Source organism: Carassius auratus, chromosome 7, assembly GCF_003368295.1.
Source record: "Carassius auratus strain Wakin chromosome 7, ASM336829v1, whole genome shotgun sequence".
Lineage (NCBI taxonomy): Eukaryota > Metazoa > Chordata > Actinopteri > Cypriniformes > Cyprinidae > Carassius > Carassius auratus.
In genome coordinates this window covers 32,438,257-32,463,879 of record NC_039249.1, presented here as the reverse complement: position 1 = coordinate 32,463,879, position 25,623 = coordinate 32,438,257, and the positions used below count along the sequence as shown (strand labels likewise).

At 36.4% G+C, this 25,623-nt stretch overlaps 1 protein-coding gene and 1 long non-coding RNA gene across 3 annotated transcripts in view; one reads left to right on the top strand and one right to left on the bottom strand.

The window, feature by feature from the left end:
- LOC113106522 (activating signal cointegrator 1) overlaps positions 1 to 25,623 on the top strand; it is an 80,299-nt gene that overhangs the window by 37,077 nt on the left and 17,599 nt on the right. The window contains exon 5 of one of the 2 annotated variants that reach the window (XM_026268548.1): positions 7,689 to 7,791. The exons of the other annotated variant lie outside the window; for it this stretch is intronic. Within the exon in view, the coding sequence (XP_026124333.1) occupies positions 7,689 to 7,791 (103 nt within the window). The remainder of the gene's footprint in view (positions 1 to 7,688; positions 7,792 to 25,623) is intronic. 2 annotated transcript variants of the gene reach the window in all.
- On the bottom strand, positions 1,331 to 2,479 carry LOC113106523 (uncharacterized). The gene is made up of 3 exons (XR_003292499.1): positions 2,257 to 2,479; positions 1,485 to 1,539; positions 1,331 to 1,360 (listed from the first exon to the last, which is right to left on the bottom strand). It is a non-coding gene; the product is annotated as an uncharacterized LOC113106523 (long non-coding RNA).

The window sequence follows — 25,623 nt, the reverse complement described above, 5'->3', positions numbered from 1 at the left end:
TATTCTAAGCAGTAAAGTTAATCACTTTACGTAAACAGACTTTGTCAATAACAATTACAAATTCAATTGAAGAATAAAAAGATGGGAAGACAGATTAAAGACAATAACATTTATTCAATGTCAACTAGTGTCACTTTTAACAGTGCCTACAAAACATACAAAAGTATGCATAGGGTCCAATCCCACAAAGAGCCTCTGATATATCTCAGAAGTATACACCAGATTTGAGTGATATTAGAGGTTGTGGGCATAGACAAGTCCAAACAGGAGGTTTTCTGCAGGTTTGGCACACCTATGACCATGGGCTGTCCTTCTACTGTGATAATCCCAATCGTGTTTGGCTGATGGCACGTGTATATTTTCAGTGGGGAACTGCCAAGCTCAGCGTGCACCTCTGTTTCATCATGACTCTATTGGGGAGACAAAAAAGAATCAAGAGTTTGGTCAGACAAACAGGGATTGAGATGAATATAGCAGACTGGTAGAAGACAGATACGACACAAAGTCAAAGTTGTACTTTTTAGTTGCTTAAGGTGATGGATACTAGATGGATACTTTGACTAGAGCATGTGACCAGAGTGAAGTCTACCATGACAATGTCATAGAGTGTGGGTACTTTACTTTCATGATCTACTGTAGCATGAGTGTTGTCTTTTCTGGTTCAAAGGATACATTACAATTAAACAATGCAATTTTCCTTGCCTGTACCTTATTGGCCATCACATTACTGTATTAAATATATTTCAAGAACAAAGTAATTACCCCATATCATCACAATAGTAATAACATACAGACAGAAATTAGATAAGTAGCTTTAAGCCCAGTACATACATGGTGGACACTGATGAGGTCTTCCTTTCCCTCCCACATGTACTGAATCAGGCATCTCAGTACCACTTCTCTCCTTTTCTCCACATAGCCAGACGGATCCTGTCAACAAGTAAAATCTGATCAAAATTCACTGCCTGATGACAGTATCACAAATCAGAGAACCTCTGTATTTCAACCATGCAATTGATGTAAAAGGTTGTACTATACATACACCACTACCACTGTACTGTACAAGATCTCACACTAAATTGAGATTTAACTGACCATGTAGGCTGTATTTATCAGTATGAATCAAGCTTCTATTAGTGCAGTAGTAGAAGGAGGCAGAAAGGTGATCATATCTGCCTTCTATTGGTGGTTGGTACATAAAACCTACTTCAGAAATGTAATTGTATGGAGCCAACACTATTGTTTGCAATTTTACCTATGTTTTACTTACCTGGGAATAATTATAGCTTTAACTGTATCTATTCTGAAGTTTTTCTTACCTGACGTCTGAAGACCCCAGGTAACAAAAACGCTTGGTTACCTAAAGACCAGAAAAAATATGCATGTTAGAATAAGTTTAAAAACCAGTGGTAAATGTAAAATATTTAAGTAACAGGTTAAAAATAGTTTTATGGTTTTGAGCCAGTGCTATCAAATGCACTTACAACTCTGCTGCTGATAACACGAGGACCCCACGACAGCTGCATGCCCCACCGGAGACTGTGTTATTAAGATGAAATTAAATAAGTCAAGTCACCTTTATTTACAGTACACAGCACTTTTAAAAAAAATTAAAAAAAAAAAAAAAAAATATATATATATATATATATATATATATATATATATATATATATATATAAACCTACATCATAAGAGGAGTTCTGACCTTCGTCAAAAAAGTCTTTGTTGCCTTTTTCTCTATCACACTTTAGAAAACATCAGAAATTATATATCACTTGAAAACATAAAATCTCAAAATTCATCCTTTGAAACCCATTTTAAATTCATCTACCATGAAAATTGTACATCAAAATCATGTTACAAAATGTTTTCAGTCGTGAATTATAGGTTTGGATCATGCACATTCAAGTCTATGTTCAAAAATGTGAATGGCAGTTAACAGGGTAAGTTAACGCTAACTAATGATTAAAAGTTATATTATTGGTAAAATTAAAGCCAAAGTAGTATTAAAACATAATTTTACTAAAGCACTTGTTTAATTTCATATTAACAACATGGTCTTAACTGCTGTTGTCTTCTGATCGTTGCATACAAGACTTCACTGCTTAGCACTGTGTAGCCAACTTAGCTTGCCATGTGTGCAGGATAGCTAGCTATACAGTACAATTTGCAAACCTTACTTTAGCTTCCTAGTTGAGTGAACAATTTTGTGTGACTTTACATCACCAATAAATTGCCAAAACTTGCACATCTTACCGTGTTAATCAGTCTGTGAAATTTAGATCCGCTGCAGCTTTCAAACAGTTGAAGTGCCGAGGAAGCATCTGCCTTGGAAAGTCCCCGCCAGTGAAAAAGGGATAAATCCAACTTAATTTTTATGTGTTTTTTTATTTCAAATATTTAAGTTTGATGAACACACATGCCACATCGACAGCTGCTCAAATAAATTGTGTATGTCAACTCACTTTTATAACATTTCTTGTACATGACAAACTTATACAAAAAGCTACCCAAATAAATTGCTATTGTTTTATTTAAAATATATTATGTAAAAAGTTATATATTTTAAGTAAAGAGGAAGTATATTTATACTTTTTAGTATAAAACAAATAAAATAAACTAGATTACAACTATTTAAAATATATAAAACCTACTGTGTGGGTGTAGAAATTTTTACATTGTGGGCAGTAAGCTACATCTGCATCCCATAGAGCTTAAGTTATATTTAACCCGCAATATTACTTTAATGTCTGATGTTAAAATTGTATCTTATCTCAGTGATACAACTGAAGCTTTTGAATGCAAGCCCTTATTCAGTGGATGGATCTGAATGTGACATGCCTTTTCAATTAGTCAGGAATTGAAACTGTCACGCGGGGGAGGGGAGAGCTGGCCAGTGCATTTCAGCAGCATTAAATCCTAATTAGCCATGGAAGGATGAAAGGGAAACGTTTTTGATTCATTCTTTGATCGAGATTATTAGATTCTGAACATTAGCCATATATATCTCTTCCATTGTGACTATAGGCTTCTTTTTGTTAAGGCAGTTGGCTTGAATTTGAGATTAGTTCCTCCATCAAACAAAGCACCTCCTCTTTTGCTTTTATTCACTGTTTAATTTGAGATACATATATATAAAGGCTTTATGAAGGTTGTCTTACAAATCAGAAGAATGAGGCAGAGCATTGAAGGAAGCTATTAAGGAATAGTGCTGTTAGTCTTTTGTTCAGTAATCCTCCCACCGGCCCATCATGCAATCTGTCATCCTTTTAAATGAGTCTTAGCCCACACGCTAATCTTTTCACTCTGCAGTTACTTCTCCCATTGAAATTCTTTTAAAAACATGTTTTTGTGAGACTTTCCAACATAAAATCAAAGTTACTTTCTTAATGCATGTTCGAGGTTTCATTGTGCACAATTTATCAGTGCACATTTCTCCAAAGAAAACAAGATAATTATCTCTATGAATCACTCCCCCTCTGAAATGACTTTCTGTACGGTATGACCAAAATCTTATTTCATGTAACATGAGTAATTTAATAATGTAAATAATGTTATATATCATGATATAGCTTTTGTTGTTGTTTTATTTTTGTTCTTAAAAATAAGAACAGAGCCACAATTGGACAAAAACTAATGTACTAATTACAAATGAAATAAACATTACTGAAAGTTTTCCCTTGTCAATAGTGATCAGGTGCAATTGAATAATCAAATGTAAAAACAAAATACTGCATAGTGTTTACTTTATGATTTACATTAAATTACATTCGATTAGATTTAGAATTTTAGTATAGCAAAGTAAACTGATTTTCTTTGTTTCTTTTGTTGTGTAATTATCATTAATAGAACAGACAGCAGCAGGTATATTAGGCAGCTGTCACTTTAAGACCAAACGCAAAGATCAAATTTACTGTACAATCTACTTTCTTTCCCAACTGTTACATTCACTAGTGGGTTATTTGACTGATTTGGATTTTTTTGTTGGCTGACGCTGACAAGAAGATGTACATATTCCCTTTTGCGGCTTATTGTGCTTAACCATTTTTGACATCAAGCATGCCCTACATTTATATGCATTGCTCAATATAAAAAAAAAATAAAAATGCAAAATCTCTTTCGACAGACACTTTATATGTAATATACATGATATATATAATCATATTGCCCAGCCATTGCATTGTGTTTTTGCCAATGTCATTTAGGCCATACAAACTATTGCATAGTGTTAACTAATAGTTAAACAAATACTTATTCTAATAATACACTATTTTGATGCTATTTGGCAAATTCTTATTTAACTTTGCTCTATTCTGGTATAGAGAACCCTGTTTTCACAATTCAGTCGGTTCCACATAGGTAAAAATCCTGCCGTTTATTTCCTTCATGAAGATTCAAGATTTTTATTCGTCACATACAAAATTATATATAGCATATATTACCAGCAGTGAAATGTGAGTAGTGTAATGTGCAATTACTAAATAAAACAAAATATTCAGTAAATAAAATGGGTTTCATGTTGACTTCAAAAATTCTCTGCAGTAAGCTTTTAGTCATATTTATAGGTCTGCTTTTTTTGCTGTAGTTTTGGAGACAAAACATTGTCAATTACACAGAAAAAGCTAAAGGTGAAAATTGTCTTTTGGAGAAAGCATCTAGTTACACCACAAGCTATGTCAGGTTATCTTATTACACTGAAGCTATTTCATATTTGTTTTATAAATAGTATATATTATAAATATTCAGCCAGTATTGTGTGTTCTAATTCGTTTTAATACATGTTTAGGCGAACAAAGAAACAAAAAACCTCCCAAAAGAGGCATTAAATCATAATGCGAGATTGTTGCTGCTAATGAATAAAATAGCTTTGATACTGAGAAGCTGCATGATTACAAAAACAGAAACACTACGAGCTTGCTAATGAGAAATGTAGTTAAACAAACACCTTTGCTATTTGTAGATAAATTTGTTACCCACAGTGGCCAGTGTATCATTTATTGTATTTTCAAATAAGAGATTTGTCCTTTAAAATAAAATTTCATCATGATCAAGAACATGAACAACAATATCACATTAGACCACAGAGATTCCAAAATGACATTTCCCTTACATTCAAGTTTCAAAAATGCATTCATCTTTGCCATGTTACATTCATTTAGTTGACTAATGCTATGGGCTGTATTAACAAAAACATTAATGGCATTAATAAAAACACTTACACTGACAAGCTACGCAATATCACGTTCATAATCAAATGCAATTCATTTAATGAACGTGATATAGCGCAGCTTGTCAGTGATCTACGGATCTGTGTATTAAATGTTGCTCCACCTAAAAGCACGTGATTGAGATTTACCGGTACTATTAGTCATAGAAACAACTTTACTGACGAGATTTGGATGACAATCACATGCAATTTATCGTGCAGCCTTTGTTTGTTGATCACAAAGTACAAAGTAGAGGAGTAAAACTAAGATGCAGAGTCTATTCAAAGCACCGCCATTACTTTCTAGAGTGTGTGGAATGGTGCGCTGTGATTGGTTGTTACTGTTTACAGTGCTTGGAATGGTGTGCTGTGATTGGTTGAGCGGATAAATCGCATTCTGCAAAAAAAAATGGCGCTTGTCGCAGTTTGGAAAAAAGAAATAAAACATAACCTAATAACTGCGAATAACGCATTTTGCTTAAAAATGATTGTGGCGGAAACTGATAGATCTGTAAAGCAATATATTGTGTGAGGGCTGTGTGTTACTGCATCCCAAAACCCCAACTCAAAATAATAAACCACAAAGTTTGTAAGTGATACACTTCACTGTGCTTATCGAGAGCACTTCTCTGCTGTCTTCACTTGCTGTCGGAAACTTCCTATTTCCCACTTATGAAATATTTTTTGTTAAAAATAACAGAAAAAAATGGTTTCTGAATGTTGTTGCTTAGCCTAAATAATTTTATTGGGAGTGTATAATTTTCATGTGAGTGCTGCTGCAGTCTTAGGCCAACCTCAAATGCTCTCATTGGTTGAGACGTGTGATGACGCCCATCCCAAGCCAGTACTGATCAACATCCCACCTCTCCTGTGACCCGTGGTTTCTCTGTATGTGTATTCAGAGCCAGTGAGCAACAGACTTTCAAAATAAAAATAATAAAAAAAACTGTGTTAATGCACGATAAAATAATGTCGGCATTAATTAATTAACAGTTAAAGCTGCGGTAGGGAACTTTTGACGCTCTAGCGGTTAATAAACAGAACTGCTTGCGTCTTGCGGAAGAACATCTTAGCCGGAACTACTTCTCTCTGTTTATGTCTATGAAGAATCAAAACTGTACTGGGTTACTCCGCCGCGGTACCCCCGAAGCAATCTAAAATAGTCCAAATATATGTAGTTCACTGTTTGAAGAATTTCTGGGTATAATTTATCAGTTTACTTTATTTTGCATAAATGAACTATAGTAAACACTAGTAAAAAAAAATATAAAAAATTATCTCTCTGAATAATTTTTGGTTTTATTGCATATCCTTTGGTTATTTTCACACTTAATTATGCCCATTCAAATATATTTAACAAGTTTTTGTTACTTTCTTTGTTAATTTTTTTGATCTGTGGTTCATCATCTGTGCTGCGATTTCTATCCCAGAGCCACTCATATAATGCAGAAACACTCAAGCAAGCAAAAGATGCGCAATGTGTGCATGTATTTGTATGGTTGCAGAACGAGAGGGACAGTAGTAACGTACTGCTGGTGCATTACACACAGGCTGCTAGATTCACTTTCGCCAGGAAGTCATGAATGCCTATTGAAAATAAATGTTTATAGTGAATGCCCCTATAAATTGTATTTTTTTAGGATTTAGTTTTAATCCAAATGTGTGTGCTGAGTGAACATCAAAGATCACACAACAGAAGTGCATGCGCTCTCTCTTTATTTCTCTCTCTATCTTCTTCCCTACGATTAAAGTAATTTGTGCATTGTTTTACTTGTTTTTGACATCTGACCGAACTACAAACTTTCCAGTGATGAACTGTATATTCACACGACAAGCTCGCACTTCTCCGCCGCTGCTCCCTCAATCCACTCAGTGCACGTAAGCTATACAGGTGTTAATACTGAATGTTTGACATTTCTACATTAAACCTTACATACTTTAAGGTTAGGGTTAGAACAAAAACGTTCAAGGTATTTGTCAACCTCTCATCTGCTGATCTTGAAGCGACATTTCCCAACAAGCATTTCAATCAGATATGTGGGCATATCACAACACGAGTGTAAGTAAATCTAGCAGTGGCTGAATTTATCCACATCTCCTGCGAGACAGCTCAAGTATGCAGAGGGACCTCATATCTGCAGCACTTTTAAAAGCCTTGATTGTGTCAAGCTCTTTTTGCAGCTTTTAGTGTGGGGGTGGGGGGGGGGGAAATAGTGTTGTGAAAAGCTTGTGCTTCTTGAATGCCGTGATACAATCATACGACTCTCTGATTGCCAGGAGGAAATAAGATGACCTGTGCCTTCCCCTGACAGATTAGATAGATGTCACCTTTCTTATGAAAGTGCCAGTCAATTTCGCCTCTCCTGTGTGCTGCCTATCAATTACGAGGAAAAGAAGCCTTTCAAAGCCTCTGTGCTTTCTGTGCGTGGTAACCAAGTAACTGAACACAGCTCATTGTTTACCACAGCTCCTCTCTCTTCAGTATCCCCAGATCGGTGAGGAGTCGACTTCTTCATTTGTCTTCATTTGCTCCAACCCCCAGGAGTTGGTGGTGAAATTTCCCATGAAAGGGAAACACAAGATTTGTAAGTCCTGTCTGCCTCTTTTCATGTGAGGGCTTTAGTTGTTCAGCCTTTCTACACTCTCAGATGCACATTTAAACATATGCAGTAAATTTTAGCAATCAGTAGCAATTTTAAGCATCACATAGACCACCACACACACACACACACAAAGGTATGCAGCTTCATTATGCTCCCAATAAGACACTTTTTAACCAAATTTCAATATCAATATCACACACGGTACTGTGAAGAAGTATTTTTATTCTTAAGGTATTTATTTTTAAATGTTTAATTATATCCAGTTAGGATATAAGGAATGTTGGCACATCAAAGCAAAATATATGTAATGTTTTAAATTATAATCATAATAAATTGTATTTAACTGTATGTCATGACTGCACCAAGGAAAGTCTGGTAAAAATATAAATTTGTTAGATAATGCAAAGACAGTGTTTATCATAAATAATCTTGTATTTTTTGTATTTTGAGCTTTTGTATTTTGAGCCAATTACATCATCTACTACTGTAATTGGTCTTGCAGGGTATTCAAAATATTATTTTCATAATTACTTTTGTGGATGTTTGTTTACTCCACATGCAAGATTATGTACAGTGTTGGTGGAAATGTCCCTTGGAAACACAGGATTATTATTTTCTTCTCTTCTGGTTGTCCTTATCAGTTAATGCTTATTGTTGTTTTCACTATCATCATTAAGGCCATCCTTAAAAATATTCTTGTTTGCGTAACCCGACCGACCCTGTCAATTTAGCACCGACTCAATTTTTTTTTATTTTGCTTTTAGTCCGACCAACTTGCCGATTGTAAATTTGCGTTAAGACTGACCAATTATTTTTTTACTCTTCAAACAACTGATACAAACGCAATAAAATATTATTAATTATATTTAAGTATTCTAAATATATAAAGTGCCTTGGCCTACATACAAATGAAGGTTATCTTCTTTAATTAAAAAAACCCTTGACCTCACACTGTGGCCTGTGCGTTCTGCGTTCGCTTCGTCTCCTCTCATTCACTGTCAGAGTCAACGGTTCGCGCTTGGTAATGATGGCTGAGGCTGCAGTAAACTAAATGTTCGCGGTCACTGTTCAAAGTCATACGGGTTCGGGCACCATAATCAGTGTTGTGGGTAACGCGTTACAAAGTAACGCGTTAGAGTACTCTAATTACTTTTTTCCTGAAATGTGTAACTTAACGTGTTAGTTTCGTGCGGAAGTAATCAGTAACTTCGTTATTTTTTTTAAAAAGTAATCCGTTATTTTAAGGAAAGGAAAATCCCGACTGCAGCCTGCTTTTTGTCAGACAGTAGGCCTAGTAGACGCAGATGCGTCTGTGCCCTGCACCTGCGGATGTACAGTATCAGCGGAGCCGAAGCTCTGTGATCGTAAAGTCAATGGCTGTGATGCGTCTGTGCCCTGCGCCTGACCCTGTGTGTGTGGGTTTTTTTTTTCGAACTCCTCTAGATGGCAGAGAGGACAGCGTTTGGTTTATGGAAGTACGCACATTATTTTCAATTTGTCAACGAAAAAGAAAAGAACATAACGGTAAAATGCACACTCTGTGAGTGACACTTTAATAATAATTAGTTCGGCTATTAAGCGATTTGTCATTTGCCTGTGTGGCAGTGAAGGATTTAATTCGGTCGGTTTGTTATCATTTTTGTTTGACAGGCAGCTGTTAATTTCTGTTAGATCATTGGCTGGCTGGTTGTTCATCATTTCTAAATGGATTTAAATCTGCAAGCCTGTTTAAGGGTGTGTTTACAAGTAAGCATACTTGTACTTTGATAACTGCATTATTTAAAGTTAAAGAAAAATCAGGAGTTATCTTGTGGTCCTCATAATATACAGTAGCCTAGGCTACCCGGGCTGGGTAGGTGCGAATTTTGATTAATAATATGTTCTGTGATAATAAATAAATAAAACGCCATGTGGAATAGCCGATTGCTGACTGTCTTTCCTGTTATTGTTATCCTGCAGTGTTAATTTAGTCGGATGACTGACGTTATTCATTGTCGGGAGTCACGACTTCTATGTGCATTTAAAGGGGCCGGGGGCTGTTTCTGTCATGTGTGAGCCGCTGCGAACTGCTTTTAATTTTTGGTAACGCATGAGTACTCTAACGCGTTACTTTTATGAATAGGTAACGCTGTATCATAACTGATTACTTTTAATTGATGGTAACGTTGTAACCTAACTAACTACTTTCCAAAGTAACTATACCCAACACTGACCATAATACATCAAAAAATTCATTAAAACAGCTCGACACCGCTTTAAGTTGGGACGAAGTTCTGGAGAAACTGTGCCCAGGTCTTTTCCCATCCCTTCTCCTCTCTAGTCTAAAACCGTGACCGTGTCGACTGTCACTTTATGTTCGAAAATCTATTGCACGAATCAACCAACACAAGTTTCGAAAACGAAAATAAGAAAATGATTTTAACGACCTTCTCTTCTCTCTCGAATTGTATTCGAATTTTAAATGCATAATTTCAGTTAGGGTGAAGAAAAGCTTTTTGCTTCTCTTCTGAGGCCTCAAAATAGCGCATCGAGCAAAATATTACTGCATGTTAATTCAAAGCATTAGAATACATGACTGTGAAAAAAACATAATATTTAAAATAATGTTTATGAACCAATTATTATTAAGTTGCTTAAAGAACTATAAACAAAACAGCATCATGTATGCATGCATTTTTTAAATAAATAAAAAGGGCGGAAAACCAGTCAAACAGGATACATTTTTTCATTTAAAAACATGAGATGCAGTGGGATGGGGAACAAAATCAAACTCAAATCAAACAGGATTGTTTTTCAAAAAAGTGACAACCCAAGAAAGCAAAGTAAACGTTCTCTCATAGGTTGCATTGATACGTAGCAGTGGATGCAAGTGAAACAGTACCTCATTTTTTTTCTCACCTGAAATTCATGCAATAAACATGTTTTTGACAAAGATTTTAATTTGTTTGTAGTCTATATAGCCTGCATCAAACTGAGGTTTGCAATGATACGCCGAAGGCACGGGTTGAAGACCTGTCACAATATGCTAATTTGTTTAAATTCATACCGACGTCATCACCATCACAAAAATGTACTTTTTTTTTTTACATTGAAACTTGAAAAAAAAAATATATAAACCGACCTACCGACCCTTTTTTTTAAAAAAAATTACTGTTACTGCAAACCAAAATATTTTTAAGGATGGCCTAAGCTTTGGTTCCTTTTGGTATGATCAAGGTGTTCATTCATTTGTTTTATGCAGACCTAATTTCAAATGGTGGATCACATCTTTAGGCAATGCCAATGAGACAAATATACTATGGAAACCCATGGTAATACTGTGGAAACTGATAGCTTAGAATCCTACCATAGTGTATTATTGAAAAAGTCAGTTAACGTAAAATTATTCATACAATATGAAACAAATAGCTGTAGGTCTGAATAAAAGCAAATGTACTACGGTTGGGCCAATAGATGATGTCATCGTCCATTGTAGGGCTCGACCGATTATCGGCGTGGCCGATTATCTTTCCTTACACAGAGTCTACACCAGATGCAAAAGTTGTCTTGTGGTGCTGTGCCACTTCAGCTAAAGACTGTCTAAAATGGACGCGACAAAGGGACCGTTGAAAATCTTTTGAAATTTGTGTCAGCACGTCATAAATAGAACGCGGCAGCAGTTTACTGTTTGTGGTGTTTGTACTGGGATTTGTACTCCTGGGAGGTCCTGTACCAGCTGAGCAAGTGCCATTGAGATGAATGGGATTGCTAACGGATGAATGTTAGCTCTCTTTTAAGCACGCTAGACCTCCTTGTTCCAGTCACACGACCCAAGTTTTGTCACCAGACAGCATAAGAAGACCTATATGATGAAAGAAAAGAACTTCGACCTGCAGATATGCCTATATGAATGCATTGTTTTTCCATCCACAGTAATGTTCACAGGAAATCTCTACTCTTAATGGAGATGGTTTAGTGACGTTTTCCCAGGCATTCTTCACAGCAACTCGTCTGTCAACAGTGGTCTTCACAGTACAGACTGGAAGCATTTCACACTTGAATAGTATCTGCGTGACGGTTCCTCCTTAATCACATTTACACATTCTTTTCTGTTTAACCTGCAAATCAAATTTATCAATTAATTATACAACGTCAATGAGAGTAAATGCATGAATTCTCGGGTGGAAAGCATCTCTGACAAGCATGGTTGATTGCTTTTACAAGAGCATTGGGGACTAACTGTTCGGGGGCTTTTGTTTTCACAAAAAGGAAGCAAAAAGCCAGGCCCTCAAAAGCAATCTTTCCCTCTGACATTCGAGGCTCCCTCATTTCTCCACCACCTTTTTATATTGTAATGGAGAATTTTATATCTATTTTGACCTTGTGTCTAGCCACCGTTTCCCATTCATTTTCATTCTGTCCTAAGCTGCCACAGCTCTCAGGAGAGCCGACCTCTGTGAACTCCTCACAGGGTGAATGGGGGAGGAGATATGGACTGATAAGCTGGGAGAGCAGTGAAGAGTAAGAAGGCACCACAGAGATGTCCTGGTCTTTACCTTCCCTGTGTCTTCTATGGTTTATCCAACATTAGGGTCACGCTATTGGTCCTTACGCTCTGAAAAAGACCTGTGAGCCAAAATGCTTATTTTTCCTCCGTGTGTAAAATAAAACATCAGAAATGATTAGTTTTTTTAATGCAATTTTTGAAGCAATAAGATTTATGCACCAAAATGTGAGATAAGAGCAGTGGTTAAATTGGCTTTTGTAGGGAGGGGGAGCCCTTATTTTATATTATATTTACGGTGGTCATCATTAAAAATCGTGCCATAAAATGACGTGTTTTACACCAAAGTGGCTATTTTTACAGTATTAATGTGTAAGGTAAGGTTGAGTAGTTATTCAAACAAAGATAAATACTTTAAAAAATTTTATTATCTTTAATGCTAACAAGCAGGCAACGGATTTCACCCTCAGAAAACGTATGAAATTGAACATGTTTGAAAGTATTGGTTGGCAAATATGTAAACGTCTTTTTATCAAGAAAATTATGTTGATTTAAGAGAATCAGGACCAATTTCTTTGATAGTTTACACTGTTAAAAATATTCCGTAAAATATACGGAATATATTAAACTGAAATATGCAATAAACATTAATTTAACAACATTTTATGTAACATACAAACCTAATGAACATAACAGATGATACAAAATTATGAAGAAACAGTTATTTCAAAGAAAAAACATCAAAAAAAAAAAAAAAAAAAAAAACTAACAAAATTTGAAATGCAACGCAGAGAATTCTGGGAACGTAAGTTTACGTTTTTTCCCTGTAAAGTTTACAGGAAATTACCGTTAACCAGTAAACAGGTTTGTACTGTAGCATTTTCACAGTTTTTTACCGTTAAAATCACAGTCATTTTTTACAGTGTATGTTATATTTGATTTAATCGCACAGACACGGGAGGTAATTACTCAACTCAATGCATTATGAAACAACCCAAACAACACTTGTGCAGATGTGACGTGTGCAGACTTAACACTTTACACTTTAAATACATCACACTTACTTATTCACATACTGCAATTAATGCATTCATCAGCTTCCAAATAGGAGTAAATCCAGGCTCCTCTGGTTTATTCTCTCTTTGTCTACAGGCAGCATGGTCTGCTGACCTCCTTGTCATCACCCACTTCCTAACAAACTGAGTTGGGTTCCACAACTCTAGTGGTGGACCCACTAACTTTACAAACATCAAAGAGGACACATTGACAATCTTCAGCTGATTTCTCAGTGGTGAAACAATAATATTAATCGCTGAAAATCCCCTTTCACTTACAGCTGTGCTCACAGCCAGTGTATCTACTGTGTGTTTTAATTTCAAAAGACCCTCTTTAGTTGCCATGTTTGGGTTTTCCTTGTAGTCCCTGAAACCTTGTTTGACACTACAGCAGTTCATTGCCAGACTATCACAAAGCTGCCTCAATTCTTGTTCTCCATACATCAGTGGCACTGGAGAGGGCCAGGTGTCAGGTGACAACACATTTATTTGATCAGAAAGCTCCAGCTCATGCCCTGGGACCATCCTGACTGCATGCTACAACTGAGTGCATGAAAAAACTTTTCGTGATTGATTTTTATTTGTCTCCTACCAGTTTTCAATGGAACCCCCTTAAAAACACCATCTTGAACAGCATGACAGGCGATCTGGTAATGAGGGCCTGGTGTCTCCATCATTGCTAAGAAAACATCAGCCTGCCGTTTAACTTTTTTTAAACCTTCTGAGAGACAAATTTCTCTGTGTTGTAATGCTTCAGACAAGTCTTTAAGCTCTTCTAGAGCATCCAACATTAGTCCCAAATTGACAACAAAACCCTCTGAGGATAATTTAGCTGCAAGCCCTTCATACATGTACCTTTCAATCACTGCGAGATGTCCTTCTGACAATTTTTTTTTTTTTGTAATGCTAGATAGGCCTATATATAACCGCATTTAATGTTTTGAGGTTAATTTTGAATTAGTCAGATGTTAGATAATTATATACTTTTTTAATATTTTATTTTTAAATATCAAATTGGTGTAAAAAAAAAAATCTGAACATTTTCGTAACTAAGCAGAATTGTATTAGGTTTAGTAACAACAGTCTATATTGTTTACATAGTACAATTTCTGATAAGCTACTTTTTTATTGCTTGATAAAATTTTAGGATTTCAATTCAGTTCAGTGCTTGTGATTTGATTCAATATTGACTCATTTGGATAAATATTAGGTAGGCTGCACAAGATCTCAAGACAAAAAAAAATAAATAAAAAAATAAAACTCACCTAATCAGCCCAGATATATAATGCGTTTTTTTATTTATTATAACAACAACTGTATTTAAAATTGTTCATTAGCTAGAGATCATCCGTTCACGTGATGCTATAGAGATCTGTCACGTCACATTTACAAGCGCCAAAATGGTATTTATTGCTTGAATTTTGAAATAAAATTGACAATCTGAGATGAGATTATTTTTTAGAACATAAGTATCCTGCTCTGTCTTGTCTGTCGGTCCCTTTGCTTTGCGATTTTACTGTGTGTGAGAAATATTGATGTGTGGCGTCAAATGAGAGCGTGAATGCCTGAGAGTTGGCAGCTATGGCCTTAGCAGACAAATCAAATGATAAACTAAACAGTGCGAGCGAGGCTACATTAGTCACATTAGAAAATGAAGTTGTAGGTTGTGTTTGAATAATTATGTATCTTATTTATCTGAGGTAAATTAAACCAAATACTCACGTATGCTCGATAAAGAATTAGACAGCACAATGAGCCCATCGGGCGATTGAATTTAAAAGACTGATTTTGCTAGCAGTTCGCAGGCTTCCATGGTAATGTCGATGGTGGGTGGGGTGCTGAACCAGAGAACGCAGAGATTAATGCATTATGACGTCTGATAATTCCATGTAGCCTGGGTGTCTCTGTGTAGACTTGCTAATTATTCAGTCTCATATGCCATGTAATTACCAGGAGATGTAAAATAATTCAAGTGGAATAACAATATTTGGTGCTGAAGGAGACGGAGCTGAGCTCGGGCGTGGTGCGTTGTGGACCCGAGGAGGCAGAAACTGCGCTCCAGTCCAATTTAACCTATGGATAAGAGAGTGTGGTGTAAATAACCTTTTTTCCAGACTTTTCCTGCACCCTATCATCCCAGCCGCATGTTGGTTTATGGATTAGCAATCAAAAAAAAATGCTTGCTGTCTTGGAGAATGAAGCTATTATGGAAAACTGACTTGTATAATAGAACGCATCCATCTACCCCTCATTGTTGCTGGAATTGCTGACATTTAGATGTTGGAAATTTGGACTCTGTCATTCCATTACAAGGAAATTTCCATTCGCTAATTAAAATGACTGTATTAAAGCTGTGTGGGTGCTGAGGTTTCTGTTCATCAGGCGCCAGAAATCTTTTATCCTGTCACTTCATCTCCTCACTGAAGGTCATCCGCGCTACAGCGAGCTATCAGAGATATCCTGACGAGTGGCTTCAGCCATGTGTGAATATTGCAAGCTCACATCAGTGATTCTGTTACATGCTAGCCTTTTAAAGGCTAAAGGTTGTCTCTCTCTTCTTGCTTTATTCGAATCAATACGGTTTCATTATCCAAACAAGCATGCCTTGCAAGCTGCATGCAATAATAATATGCAGCTCAGCTTCTAAGCATGCTCTGCTGAACTGCTTTGCTGAACTACAGACTTGAAGTAGATGATCTGTTTATTTTTTCAAAGGAAACTTGTGGATACTGTAACCAAATGAGGATACAGTACAGACCAAAAGTTTGAACACACCCTCTCATTCAAAGAGTTTTCTTTATTTTCATGACTATGAAAAGGGCTGTTTGACCAAGAAGGAGGGGGTGCTGCTCCAGATGACCTGGCCTCCACAGTCACCGGACCTGAACCCAATCGAGATGGTTTAGGGGTGAGCTGGACCGCAAGCAGGAGGCAAAAGGGCCAACAAGTGCTAAGCATTTCTCGGGGAACTCCTTCAAGACTGTTGGAAAACCATTTCAGGTGACTACCTCTTGAAGCTCATCAAGAGAAAGCCAAGAGTGTGCAAAGCAGTCATCAAAGCAAAAGGTGGCTACTTTGAAGAACCTACAATATGACATATTTTCAGTTGTTTCACACTTTTTTGTTATGAATATAATTCCATATATAAATCCACATGTTTTAATTCATAATTTTGATGCCTTCAGTGTGACTCTACAATTTTCATAGTCATGAAAATAAAGAAAACTCTTTGAGTGAGAAGGTGTGTCCAAACTTTTGGTCTGTACTGTATATTTTAATAAAAAGGTGACCTTTTTGTGCTTCTGGAGACTCATAGCCTGGTCTCTGAGTACTGGCATAATGTCTGGTTTACTTGGCAGTTTATTCTGGTTAGAACTACTGCCCACTTTGAGCAAGCGGATATTGTCTGACCAGAATACAAAACATCCAATTGTAGTTTGTTTAATTTTTCCACAAAAGTTGATACCACAAAAATAAACTGACTCGCAGTCTTTGCAGTTTGTTTTATTTCAGTTAATGAAAAAAGGACTGATATATGTTTTTTTCCCCTTACAAATTTGGGATCCCCTGGACTATTTCACAGACTGAACAAAGTGAAATACAGTTGCTCACATGGATATCTAGTTTCAACCTACTCAGATCTCTCAGCTCCTTTAACACTTTTTACCATATTAAAACCATTCTAAAGGTTTATTGCCAGATTGTCCCACACAATCGGTTCAGAAAAGTGTGCAAAATCACCCACCAGTTACCTCACCACCCACTAGCTGTACCTTACCGAGGGGCTACACTAGCCTTAGGCCATCAGCTTATTGACAACTTCTACTCTTATCGCCCTTTCTTTTGCTCCCTGCAGTGCCCTTGTTTCTTTTTCCCTTCATTTCTCCACTATCTTTTTCATTCTCTTCCATAGGGAAAGTAAAAAGAAAGGTTTTGATTTATTCATGGACTCCTTTTTTATATTCATGTATTTTCCAGGGCTGTCTGGGTGCGGTGGAATTTCTTACTTCAGCAGCTGCTGGGATGCTCGACAGAAATCGGGTTTCAGGTCTATTGAGCCCTGCGGTGGGGGAAGGGAATGTGTGTTGGGGGGTTATATATTACCCAGGAAATGTGCAGCAGGCTTCAGAGGTGACAGGCTGTGTTTATTACAGATCTGTCACACAGCTAATGGGCAGCCGGGAACTGGCTGCTTCACTAATGTGAAGGAGAAGCTTGCAGTGAACAAGAGGACTTCAGTGCTGAGAGAAGGGCTCCCTCCCCCCTATTTTGTGACAGTGATCCGCAAACAGGGAAAAGGTGAACGGCGTATCCGCATACAGTGCTGCTGACACAGAAGAGCATACGTTGTTTACGTACACTACTGTTCAAAAGTTTGGGATCAGTAAGATTTTTTATGTTTTAACGGACACTCTTATGCTCATCAAGGCTGTATTTATTTGATAAAAAAAATACAGAAAAAAACTGTAATAATGTGAAATATTATTGCAATTTCTTATATTGATTTCCTATTTTTATATACTTTAAAGAATGATTTATTTCTGTGATGCAGGTTTTACATTTTCATCAGCCATTACTCTAATCTAATTGTGCTGCTAAATATTTTTTTGGAACCTCTAATTGATTCTTTTATTAATAAAAAGTTAAAAAGAGCAGCATTTATTCAAAACATAAATATTTTCTAACAATATTAGTCTTTACTATCACTTTTAATCCATTAAACACATCCTTGTGGAATTAAAAGTATTGATTTCTTTAAAAAAAAAGAGAAAGAAAGAAAAAAATTACTTACCCTAAACTTTTAAATATTACAGTAGTGTATGTTGTAACACAGAATTTCTATTTTTAATAAACACTGTTATTTTTAACTGTTTATAAAAAAAAAATATTAAGCAGCAAAACGGTTTACAAAATGTTATAATAAATCAGCATATCATAATGATTTCTGAAGGACCATGTGACAATGAAGACTGGAATAATGATGTTGAAAATTCAGCTTTGCATTACAGGAATAAATTATATTTGAAAGTATATTAAAATAGAAACTCTTATATTAAATTGCAATAATAGTTCACAAAATAACAGGGTTTTTTTCTATATTTTTGGTCAAATTAATACAGCTTTGATGAGCACAAGAAACTTTGGGGAAACAATATGAAAAATCTTACTGATCCTAAACTTTTGAATGGTAGTGTAAAGTTATGGTTGAACCACTGATATCACATGGATTATTTTAATGATCTCCTTGCTATGTTTCTGAGTCTTGATTGTGTAAGGATCCTTGCTGTCTATGGGAGGGGTCAGAGAGCTCTCAGAATGCATCAAAAATATCTTAATTTGTGTCTGGAAGATGAACGAAGGTCCCCAACAATCCGCCCAGCTTGTTGAATTCATTGGAAGTAGAGAAAGGCTGGAAAAGCATGTTGAATTTTCACTCCCCTAACCTAATGCTTTTCCACAAACCTGACCTACTTGACAATCCCCCTAGAGAGAACTTGGGTTAAGTGGCTTACAAGGACACAGTGATGTCAGTTCATGGCTCGTTCCTTATGAGGCTCGAGCCAGACACCGTCCAGTATACGCTACTCCACACCACCCTGTTTTTGTAATCGAATGAACATAAGACGTAACATTTTCATGTTCACAGTGAATCAGTGTTTTCGGGAGACTGTTGGGTTGAATGAGTTTGTACTTTAGAAATTGGCAGAAATGAAAATGAGTCTCCTTTTAATTGGTTGTATTGTTGTATACACTAGTGCGAATGTTGAAAGATTTGAAATTGTTAGCATTAGCACAAAGCTAAAAAAAAATTATTTCATGGTATGTTTGAAGGGGTTTAACTTATTTAATTACTTTAACAAAAAAAGTACAAAGAAAATATTTCAAAAGTTTTCATTGACCAACTTCTCAGTCTTTGCCAGCAAAGCTGTATCGTTGCTCAAAATATGTTTATATTTACAAAATAAAATTAAGTTGGCCAGTAAAAACATTGGAACTTTTCTTTTGTACTTCAATTCAATTAAATAAAGGTTAAAGAGAACAAACAACAAATTCTTGATTTTATGGCATTTCACAAAACATCACAACTTTTTGGAACTGGAGATGTATAAAGATGGGATGCATATGCTCCTCATTTTCAAAATAGTTACTGTTTTAGTGCTGTACTGATGAATATATTTGTTGTAGTCAATTTCATTTTCTTTTTTTTTCTTTTTTTTTTTTGTCAATGTTGTGTGCCAGCTATAATAATAATAAGAAAAAGAAGAAGATTGTTCTTAAGCAACAATCAGCATGGTTTCTGAAAGATAATGTGACACTGAAAGCTGGAGGATTTTTTTTTTTCTTCTTTTTTTTATGTCATTGCATGCCACATGACAGTCATCACATATTTGATTTGACTGGACTTGAAATATCATTATCATTAGTTTCCCCAAAAAAAGCCATGTGGATATAAATTAGGCTATATTTGTGAGCTTCGAATAAACTCAACCGCAGCCAATCAGAAAACAAGAAGCTATCATGATCATTTTTCTAAACAAGAAAAAGCTTCTCATGCTATATTTTTTCCAAATGCTTGCTATTGTTTTAACAGGAAGTTCAGCAGCTGCGCTACAGAAAGTCAAGCGAACCCTGAACTAAAAAGTTGTTGCTAAGGAAATGATACATCGTCTAATCTAGAAGCGGGAGTATTGGTGTAAACTAGCAGCTAACAGGAACATGCTGCGAACGGCGCAACATGTTGAGTTACAAAGATCCCATTATAATCAGTTGTTCAGTAACTGAGTCCAAACGCTACAGTAAACAGATAAACACTGCTTTTTATTTCTGATGCATTCCACGCACCTGCACTACTAACAAGTTAACAAATTGATATAGAAAGTGCAATTTGATGCATCCAGTGTAGAGACGGCGTTAGGATGTGGCAGGTCATGTTCTTTTGCAAGCTTCGGCTCATGCATCTTTGGTGTAAACTCACCTTAACAGGGTAAAAAGGGTGATGTTTTACACTGCCATTGAGAAATGTTAACCAAAGTATGTTTTAGACTTTTCATTAAGACCCTAAAGAATCATATAATTTTGTGGAAAATGGGCATCCGATGACCCCTTTAAGACCACATAACCCACTAAATGGACTCCTACTTCTGTTCCTCACAGCCTTGTTTTCATTCATGTCACATTAAACGTGGCATTTACACTGAATAAGATCTGTTAATGTTTCTTAGTAACTGAAAACAAATGTAGTCTGTTTTTAGAGGTGTCCTCGAGGCCATGTGGAATAGAGTTTAAGAGTTTAATTGCTGACTACTTTTCCAGGCTCCCACACAGTGTTGTTCACTTGTATCATGCTGTGTGATCAAAATATCAACAAGTGGTTTAATATGCTTGTATATCTGTCTCTGTGTCACAATCCTTCAGTGCTAAGAAGGCTTGCTAGCTTTTAAAAAGAGTACTACAAAAACACATAAAAAATATGTGGATGTGAAAAGGGAATGGTGGAGACTGTTTGACAGTGCCAGAAAAAAACAGCAAGTAAGCCTTTGAAGGTTCTGTGCACTCAAGCGGGGATCCAAGAATGCGGTTGGTATTTGGCTACGAATTGAAAAAGATGTATCTCTCATTTCAAACATAGTTCAGCCTAGCATGAAATAAATGATGCAGCGCGATGCAGATTCTGTTATTTAAACATAGTTTGCTTGTTTGTTTTATGCTGTTTTCAACATCTTCGACTAGTTTTAAAAAGCAGTGGCACAGATCTGGGGGTTTCCACCTAGTAGACCCACCAGTTAATGCAGTCCATTCCAGGCACATGCAAAATAAATTAAATTGTAATAAAATAAAAATTAAGAGAGTTAGTATAGACCACTTTCTGCTACATCCGGTAAATTCTTTGTTTAAAAAATACACACCATTTAGGATCTTTTTTAAAGAAGTCCTTTATGTTAAGATAATGCATATAATGCAAACACTGGAACATCTTGAAAAGAGCTTTACTGTGTTGACTGTCATAACTGAATGCAACATGCTGTTTAAATGTTGAATGGAGAATGACTTGACTGCTGCAATGGAGGAAACATTTCTGTGAATTTCAATTTAACAATCTAATATACTGTCTGTTTCTCAAATAAAGCTATATTAAAGGGTTAGTTTACCCAAAAATGAAAATTAGGCCATAAATTACTTGTCCTGAAGTCATCCTAGGTGTAGTATATGACTTTCTTCTTTCAGAAGAATCCAGTCTGAGTTATAAAAAAAAAAATGGTCTTTGATCTTTCAAACTGTTTGATGCCACTCAGCGGGTGTTGCATTGCATCTGCAGATGACGTATGAGGTCAGTTTTCCACATACCCTGCTCCGAAGTGACACATGCAGAAACGCAGGGGACAGATCAAAACAAAACCACAGTCACTAATTGAGTAATAAATTAGGATTTGTAAAGAAGAATGTCTGAGGCTTTTGAAATAAGCCAAGAGGAAACTTTGCTTACTTTGCTCCTGTTAGCAAACATTGGTTTTCACAAGACTGACCAGCGCATGCACAGTGCCGACCACATAACGTCATCCGCCCCAGAACTGCTTCTGTGAACAACTGTCAGTGCAAGCTACCATAAAATGATTATTACGTTTTGAAAATGAATATTTTTCTTACAAAAACACATCGATTCGCTACAGAAGGCCCTTGTTCACCCCATGTGCCATGTGAGACACGTTTTATTTTTTTTTAATGGATGTTTTTATTAAGCTTCTCTTTGACTGATGCAGTGCATAAACCGCTGAGTGGCATCAAACAGCTTAAAAGATCAAAGACCACTCTTAGTGGATTAGTCAGAAAGAAGAAAGTCATATACAGGTGCATCTCAAAAAATTAGAATATTTTTTCCATGATCAATCAAAAAAAGATTTATAAAACAGAAATTTTCAAGATCTCCAAAGTAGGTTTAATTATGCTTTCAATACTCTTTTTGCACAAATTACTGCTTCAGTGCTGTGTGGCATGGGGACGATCAGTCTGTAGCACTGCTGTGGTGTTATTGAAGCCCAGTTTGCTTTGAAAGCAGCCTTCAGCTCCACTGTATTGTTCGTCAGATGTTACTTATCTTCCCCTTCACAATACCCCATAGACTTTCTGTGAGGTTCAGGTCAGGTGAGTTGGCTGGCCAGTCAAGCACAGTAATATCATGGTCATCAAATCACTTGTAAGTGGTTTTGGCACTGTGGGCAGGTGCTAAATCAGCATCTCCATAAAGCTTGAAAGCATAAAGTGCTCCAAAATCTCCTGGTAGATGGCTGCATTGACTTTGGACTTGTTAAAACACAATGGACCAACACCAGCAGATGTCACAGCACCCCAAATCATCACTGAAATGCTAAATTTACTTTCAACTGAAAAGAGAACTTTGGACCACTGAGCAACAGGTGGAATGCTTCAGATTTTTTTTCTGGTTCAGCAGTGGCTTGGTTCTAGGAATGTGACAGCTGTAGCACTTTTCCTGAAGACGTCTGTGTGTGGTGACTCCTGATGCGCTGACTCCGGCTTCAGTCAGCTCCTTATGAAGGTCTCCCAACTTCTTGAATCGGCATTTCCTGACAATCTTCCCAAGACTGTGGTCATCCCTGTTGCTTGTGCACCTTTTCCTACCACACGTTTTCCTTCCAGTCAACTTTCTATGAATATATTTTGATACAGCACTCTGTGAACAGCCAGCCCTTTCAGCAATGACCTTCTCTGGCTTACCCTCCTTGTGGAAGGTGTTGATGATTGTCTTCTGGAAAACTGTCAAGTCAGTAGTCTTTCCCATAATTGTGGTTGCATGCTCTAAACTAGCCCAAGAGGTACCCAGTATTTATACTCAAAATTAATCAAACCAATTAAGCTCAAAATGGAATATTAAAAATGTTTGAGATACTGAATTTTTAATTGTCCTAAGCTTCAAGTCATAACCATCAGAATTAAAACAAAACAACTCTTGAAATATTTCAGTTTGTGTGCAATGAATCTAGAAGATAAGACAGTTTGCTTTTTAAAATTAAATTAAATAAATTACATTTTATGCATTTATCAGACGCTTTTATCCAAAGCAACTTACAGTGCATTCAGGCTATCAATTTTTACTGATCATGTTACAAATTGCAAAAAATAAATGCCTTTTCCATGATATTCACATTTTTTGAGATGCACCTACACCTAGGATGACTTTAGGTGAGGAGTAATTTATGGCCTGATTTTCATTTTTGGGTGAACTAAACCTTTAAATAGTATATTACACGCTGTGTCTTAAGTGCTTTACAGTATTTTTCTTACTTTATTGTCCATCTCAGATTTGGCTTAGTCCCATCTAATGCCCAGTATCGGCAATCGGCAAATCGCAAATAAACATTAAACTAAACGTAGTGGAGCAAAGTGGTATTGCACAAATTCTTAAGTCCATTAGTCCTTCCAGTCTCTTCCTCATCTTTAGTTTTTCAGAGATACTGTTTATCCTGGCTTAAACTCATGCCTTGACATGTTGGATCCCTCGAAACCATCCAGGCTCACAGCAGGAAAGCACAAGAGTCTACAAATGGCTTGCTTTTAGCTGTCTCCACTCATTACACTGGAAAAGTATTTCAGCACTGAAAAAAATGACAGTGCACCCTTAATATCTCCACTGACAGAATGCCAGTAGTCCTGAGAGGCAGATCTGTAGTAATCTGGCATGATGTTGCTTTCCATTTCTTACCAGTAATGACCGCTCTGCTTAGAGAGCCCAAGTCCTCAGAGAAGAGCGATGGAGATCTTGTCAATGTGCGGGCTGCCTGCTGCTCCCATGTTTCTCGTGCTGTCTGAGGTTAAATGTTCTCACTACAGCACGTATGAATAATGATATGAGGCAAAGAGCCCTCTTCTTTATCTTAATTTAATCCTAATTTACACAACATCCAACATCAATAGAGCACTGGCAACATAGTGGGAGTACTGGAGTCCCACACCATATGATGACAAAGATTACAAGGTCTCAGTTTGGTGTTGTCAAGCGTGTTTTTACAGGCTCTTCTGTCGACAAACACATCTACTACTTTTCTTACTGGAAGTAGGAATCCTTGACTCTGTGCTCTCAGCCTCTGCCAAGATGGCCATTTAAGCTCTTAAAAAATTAATGCATGAGTGAGAGAGAGGAAGATGGTGGGAGTAAATGGAAAGACTTTGTGCATAGATGAAAGTCGAGTTGCTGGTCTCTGGTTACTGTTGTTGCTCATTTGCACCTTCCATCTTTAAGTGTTGCATGAGCACCTTTGTTTGACAGAAGCTTTTCTCTTAAAAAAAAACAACACAAATTATATTTTACATCTGTTTGTGTGACTGTGTCTTGTAGTAGGGCTTCCATCTCATAAATGCTATTTTATATCTTACAATTATACTAGTGCTAAATTTAACCTTCCATAATAACCTTTTTATTTTTTTTCTTTGATTCCTAAATATTCTTGCCTAGTTTTTCCTTCAGTTGCCTTGATGGTTGTTGACTTGGACTAATTGGAATATTGGATGTCTATTCAAACTGTGGTCTACAACGTTTGTTCTTAAAGAATTACTGTTTTAAAAACATTGTATTAATACAACGAATAACTGCAGAGGTTTAATAGGAAAATTGACCATTTTGGTTTCTAAGTGTTTCTTTAGTTCCAAATCAATGCCTTATGGTAGGCTTAAATTCGATTTTTGTTGCATTTAGTTTGGGTTGTTTCCCTTTTAAATGAAGCCATTTTCTTAATGGTTTTTAAGGTTGAGGCCATGTTGTGCAATTTGTCCTTTCTGGCATTTTTCTAATTCAAGCAACTTCTACCAAATGACAGATGAATTGGCTCAAAAGTGCTATAGAGTATGACTGAATATATTTTATATATACAAAATATATTGAATGTGAATTGTGCAATATACCCAGACACTGTCTAACTGTTTTTCATTGTTGTTCCATGCTCTCCACAGCCCTATCACAACATGCCTTACACACTAGGTTGCCAAGCACAACACCTTAAAAGAAAGCTTTGTTGTAACCACTTCAAATCAGTGGGTGTTTCCCTGTTCATGCTGCATTACTCCTTAAGTGGCTTAAAAACAAAGGCAGGGTTATCCCTTGACCATTTTCTCATTGTGCAAGTCTAACTGTAGAAGTACAATACTACTATAGGTCAACACAACTTGATGTACACGGTTGTAGATTGTTGGAAAAAACATTTGACTTGTCTAAGCAGATTTGTGTAAAACACAGAATTGCTTTGAATATTTAATGTTATGTGTAGA